General features: G+C 36.9%; 1 protein-coding gene across 3 annotated transcripts in view; it reads left to right on the plus strand.

Annotated features, from left to right (window-relative positions):
* Positions 1-5909, plus strand: part of Nsmaf (neutral sphingomyelinase activation associated factor) — a 55736-nt gene extending 49827 nt beyond the window's left edge. For 2 of the 3 annotated variants that reach the window (XM_076924238.1, XM_076924239.1), the window contains exons 28-31: positions 3354-3504; positions 3837-3939; positions 4061-4170; positions 5246-5909. In XM_076924238.1, coding sequence (XP_076780353.1) covers positions 3354-3504; positions 3837-3939; positions 4061-4170; positions 5246-5340 — 459 coding nt within the window. In that variant the 3' untranslated portion in view covers positions 5341-5909. The remainder of the gene's footprint in view (positions 1-3353; positions 3505-3836; positions 3940-4060; positions 4171-5245) is intronic. The other variant, XM_076924240.1, reaches the window with a different exon arrangement.
* The last annotated feature ends 162 nt before the right edge of the window (positions 5910-6071 follow it).

Below are 6071 nucleotides of genomic sequence, written 5' to 3' on the forward strand. Positions count from 1 at the left end.
CTGGTTTCACAGAAAAGAGTTTGGGAGTGATCCTTTATTTTTATGAAGAATTTAAAAAGTATTGGTTGTGGTTCTTTGAAAATCTGGTAGTTCTGCTGTGAATCCATCTGAGCTTGAACATTTTTAGTTAGAATGATGGCTTTTTATTACTGTTTCAATTTACGCCCGTTTATGTGTGTGTTTAGGTTTTGATCTCCTCTTAGTTTAACTTTGATAGTTTAGATGAGTCAAGAAATTCATTTTTTTTAGATTTTCCAACTTAATGTTTTTAAATTATTAAAATAATTAAATAATTATTTTAAATTATTGCCTTATAATCTGTATTTTGATTGTCTGTTGTAATTTTTCCTTCATATTCTTGATTCTGTTAATATGGGTCATCTTTGTTTTGTTAATTGGACAAAGGGCCTGTCAATCTCACAGAACCATTAGATTCATTGATTCTTTGTATTGTTTCTATGTCGTTAGTTTCTGTTTTGATTTTTATCATTTCTTACAAGCCACTTGGTTTGTTCTTGTTTTTCTAAATTCTTGAATTGAAGCATTACGTTATCTACGATTTTTGATTTTTGTTTGTTTTTGCTTTTTAAGAGTTTTTCTGTGTAGGCTTGGTTGTCCTAGAACTTACTCTGTAGACCAGACTCACAGAGATCTACCCTCCTTTGTCTCCAGAGTGCTGGGAGTAAAGGCATGCACCAGCACTGCCCAGCTGCCTTCTGATATTTAATGTAGACACCAAAATACAAAGTTCTACTTTCAGTGTGCCCCACGGGCTGTGCCTTCATCCTCACTTGATCTCAAGAATACTTCCTTTTATGGTTTCTTCTTTGACCCATACGTCACTGAATACTGAGTTGTTGAATGTCCATGAGTTTATGCACTTAGTTTTGTTTGCTGTTGATTTTATGTTTTATTACATAAAGGTTGCATAGGATACATTGGATTAAAGGTTTGCTTTATGTGCCAGCATGTTGTCTATTTTAGAGAACTTCCTTTGTGCTGCTGAGATAATGTATATTAATTGGTATTTTGGTAGTATATTCTATAGATGTTAGGACCATGTGAAGTCAGATAACATCCTGATGTTTCTGGGTTTTTTGTTTTGTCTTGTTTGTCCAGATAACTTATCTATTGAGGAAGGTGGGTTGTTAAAAATATCTACTATGATCGTGACTGTGTTAATCTGTCTTTAATTCTATTAGTATGTTTGTTACTAAATTGGGTACACCAAATTTTGGTGTATATATGTTTGGTATTGTGATATTTTTTTAATTGATGCCTTTATTAGAATGAAGTAAGCACTCTTCATTGTCTCTTTGATTAATTTAATCTTATTTTTTCTTATATTAGAATGGCAAACCATTTTTCCATTCTTTCCAGGTGGTACCTATCTTTAAAGCTGAGGTTATTTGTAAACAACATATAATGGATTTTGTTTGTTAATCCACTAATATTTAATTATTGAAATGAATGTGTAGACTGTAGTCAGTTTGATTTTGTCTTTCTAGTTTGTGTTTAGTTGCTTTTTTTTATTAAATCGGCTTCATTTCTTTTTTATGTAGAGTGACTTGGCTATGCTTAGTCACTCCTCTCCTCTGTTCAGTTTTGCTTCTAGTATTGTTTAATGGTTTTGTTTTTTAACTTGGATATGTTTTTCCCCCAAGATATTTAGACCATGGAAAGTTTTTCTTTCTCCTTCAACTATGGCAGACTTTTGCTGGATACAGTAAAAAGTGGACAGTTGGTCTTTTCAAACGTGGACTGCATTGTTCCAAGTTCTTCAAGCTTTCAGAGTTTCCATTGCAGAATTAGGAATTACTCTGATTTGTTCTCCTCTGCATGTGACTTGTTTTTTCTCTTGCAGTTTATTTTCTATGTTCAGTACATTTAGTGTTTTGACTGATACACTGTGTTTCTTTTTGGTCCTGCCTAGTTGAGGTTCTGTGTGCTTTTTGTGCCCATAACTTCTTATATGGGTATATCTTTCCTTAGTTTGAGGAAGTTTCCTTCCATGACCTGATCGGTGCTTCCTTTATATCATTTGAAGATTCGGTCTTTTGATGGAGTTCTGTATTTCCTGTAAATTCCTTTCATGTATGTTTTAAAAAGTTTCATTTTCTTTGCTTTTTAAATCAAGATCCTCTATCTTCAAGTCCTGATACTCTGTCTTCTGCTTGGAAGATTTTCCTCTGAATTTTCTCGAGTTATAGAATTTTTCAGTCCAGCTTGGCTTGTGTTTTTCTTCACTGTTTCCATCTCTATTAAATTCAGTTTGAAATCTTAAATTATCTTTATTGAAGGTTCTTGGATGTCTCTCAGGTGTTTGTTATGTTCATGGACTTTTATGAAGTGTTTGTGCCTTCATTAAATTTTTAAACGAATTATTTGATAAAAATTTATGATTGTTCTTTTAAATTGTATTCTAAGGTTCATCTAGGAAGTTCAGAGTAGAGAACACTTCTCTAGGACTAGTAAGTGAGAAGACATGGTGCTGCAATCTTTCATTGTTTATTTTTGCAATTTGACCTGAGCATGTGGACTTCTTTGGTTGTGTCTGGTTTGTTAGTCTGGCCTTCCTTAGACTGAGCCAATGCAGGAGATATACCACCTGAGCTAGGTCAGGTAAAGCTGAATGAGCTATTTAATTGGAACAAAAAAAAGAATTCTTCCAAACCACAGTTCTTGATGTAGGCCAGGAAAGGGATTCACAGATGAACTTATCGCTGCAAATCTACAATCAGGATGATGAATTTGATGAATTTGCAGACAGCAGGTTGGAGGGAAGATGTTAACTTTTTAAAGATTTTGTGTGTGTGTGTGTGTGTGTGAGAGAGAGAGAGAGAGAGAGAGAGAGAGAGAGAGAGAGAGAGAGACAGACAGACAGACAGACAGACAGACAGAGACAGAGAGAGACAGAATATTCCTGTAAGACAACAGCACAATAGATCTGCTGGTGATGGAGCTACAACCTGTTGTGAACCACTTTATTTGGGTGCTTGGAACCTACCTCTGGTTCTCTTACAAGAGCTGTGCATGTTAGTAACCATTGAGCCATCTCTATACTCCCACAGACTTAATTTTTTCTTTTAGACTATTCTAGGCCATTTGAGAACAGCACTAAAACTGAATTATTTCATATACTTTTAATTTTTCTAGCATCCTTAGAACTTTACTTCAGTTTAAAACAAATAGCCATTTGACAAAATGCTACTAAAATGTAATACACTCACATTAGCTGGACCAGCACATTGCACAGTGGTTTAATTTTTATCATTGTGGGTGGATAATGAGCCTGGGATACATATAGTTAATGAGAAATCTGACTCAATTATCACTATTTTTTTTTTTTTAAGGTCAATACTATCAATTTAAATGCTGTAAGCACACTGTTAGTTTCTGGCACCAAAGAAGGCATGGTGAATATTTGGGACCTCACTACGGCCACCTTATTACACCAGATCTCATGCCATTCAGGGACAGTATGTGATGCTGCTTTTAGCCCAGGTAGGTGTTATCCTTTCCAATACGAACGACAGTTCATTTGAACTCTGAAAATTAAGTTCAATAGAACAACATTCCTTGTTTTGCCTGGATACATACACTTTGGCACTGGTAATTTATAAACTGGATACTGCTTTTAATTCTCACCTGGAGGAATCAATGTGGATGATGGAAATGAACTCATTATCAAAGGGTCATCTCATTATAGCAACTAAGAAACTGAAAACAAAACAAACCATTTCAAGAATACAAGGAGCTCAAGGAAAATCAAACAGGGAATAGATTCAGAAATAAAGCCACTTTCTGAAGCAGTTCCATGTGTGTCTTTATGACAGATAGTCGCCACATCCTCAGCACAGGAGTAGACGGCAGTCTAAATGTGATTGATGTGCAGACAGGCATGCTCATCTCCTCCATGGCCTCAGAGGAACCACAGAGGTACAGTTGCCAAGTGGCAGCGATAACATTTACAATATGTATGTGATCATTTCATTTGGTCATGCTTGGCCAGGGTCACATACTTCTTTTATGATGGACTGTCTCCTGATCATGCTTGCAGGTGCTTTGTCTGGGATGGAAATTCTGTCTTATCTGGAAGTCGGTCTGGTGAGCTGCTTGTTTGGGACCTCCTTGGAGCAAAAGTCAGTGAGCGGATACAGGGCCACACAGGTGAGTGGAGTTCAGCTATTTTCATCTGCTGATGGGCCCTTTGACACAGGCCCTCATTTCTGACAGGAAAGACTCTTAGGCAGATACCACCCCATGTGTTCTCTGCGTTAACATTTCCACTGCACATTCTGACTAGCCAGTGGTTATGTATTTTAGTTTCCTTAAGGTTTATATTTGTTTTAGCCTCTGAAAGAAGTCTTTACTTCCACATAGAGAATTAAAAACTATGGCAAAGCTGGGTAACTGATTTTTAAAAATAATGCAGTTGCCAAAGGACAATACAGAAACCAAGTACCATGGAAAACTAAGGTCTCCTACCTACTGGTGTCAGGCTGCAACTTCTACAGTCCCAGGCTTGAGGGGGTTTGGCAGTGAATCCCATCTGGATCTTACTGAAAGCACTGTGTTGCTAGAACTGCACATGCACAGTGTTATGTAAAGCTCTTCTGCTCCCTTTTCCTTCTCTGTTGCATACTCCTGGAGGTCCAGTGTAGTGTGCTTACACTGCACGCTCTCCTGGGGATCCAGGATAGTATGCTTACACTGCATGCTCTCCTGGAGATCCAGGGTAGTATGCTTACACTGCATACTCTCCTGGTCATCTGGAGGACTGTTTTAACTGAGACATAAATGCCTACTAACTCTCTCTTCTCATACAATTTTCATGTGCCTTATTTTTTCTTAAACCTGTATCTTAAAATTATGTAGCTATGCTTTCCCCTTCAGTTTAGTGGGGTTTTTTTTAGCAGCTACAATTTTTATGTGAACCTTTCAATGGAAAAGGCATAAAATCACAAGGCTGGCTACAGGCTGCCCACTTCCCATTAGATAAATTTCTTGATGTTTCTTCTTATACCATTTGCCAAGGTGTGTTTCCATCAACCATTTACTTTTAGATTCATAGTAAAATGGTTCACTCCTTGTAAGTTCTTTGTAGAAGCAAGTGTTTTTAAACTTTACATAGTGTATGTGTATATGTATGGTGATTACTTCCTGTGTCAGGGCTCAGAAGTCAGCATGGCAGGCACCATGTCTGCCTTTGGTTGCACTCCTTTCTAACGGAAATCTCTTTCAGGTGCCGTGACATGCATATGGATGAATGAACAGTGTAGCAGTATCATCACAGGAGGGGAAGACAGACAAATTATGTTCTGGAAATTGCAGTATTAAGTGCCTTTTCCTCTCTATCAAGTTCAATTCTAATGTATTTTTAAACCAAACTTTTAACTGGTGAATGTGCAATGATAGTAATTAGAAGTTTTACCACATGAAGAATTTGTGGTTTCAACTTCCTAAATCATGATGACTTCACTCAAAGCCATTTGTTGTTGTCATCCATTAAGCAGATAAAACATGGCCATGTTAGAGCAAAGAACATTCTAAGACAGAGGACTGTCACACAGAACAACAGTTAGAAGACTACTGGGTATTCAGGACAAGAAAAATACCCAGATGGACTGAAGAACATCAGACAGCATTGGCCAGCCTAGTCCTCAAGAGGTATAGGAGCCTCTGATCCAAGCTGCCCAGGTTCTGATGGTAACACAGTTCCTTGATGTGTTTTCATGGACTGGTTCCTTTCTGCAATGAATGCTGTGTGCCCAGATTCTAAGAATCTGGGGGAGGAATAGCTGTTCTTATTACAGTAAGTCTATTACTGTGTATAGCAATGGTTTATATTTCATTATGCTACTAAATGTTCATCTTTTCTACATTAAAAATATTTTTCTGTAATGAAAGCACTTTTCCCCTTGTCTTAATAATTTAAGAATCACAAGTATTAGTCCTTCTATAAAACCATACTTACGGACACAAATACAATTTCATTTCTTTGGGACCTACATTCAGAACCAAGTTCAGAAAGCAAGGTAGATAATCAAACTGGGAATTATAAATTTCCA

Source organism: Arvicanthis niloticus, chromosome 25 (genome assembly GCF_011762505.2).
Source record: "Arvicanthis niloticus isolate mArvNil1 chromosome 25, mArvNil1.pat.X, whole genome shotgun sequence".
In the NCBI taxonomy this organism is placed as follows: domain Eukaryota; kingdom Metazoa; phylum Chordata; class Mammalia; order Rodentia; family Muridae; genus Arvicanthis; species Arvicanthis niloticus.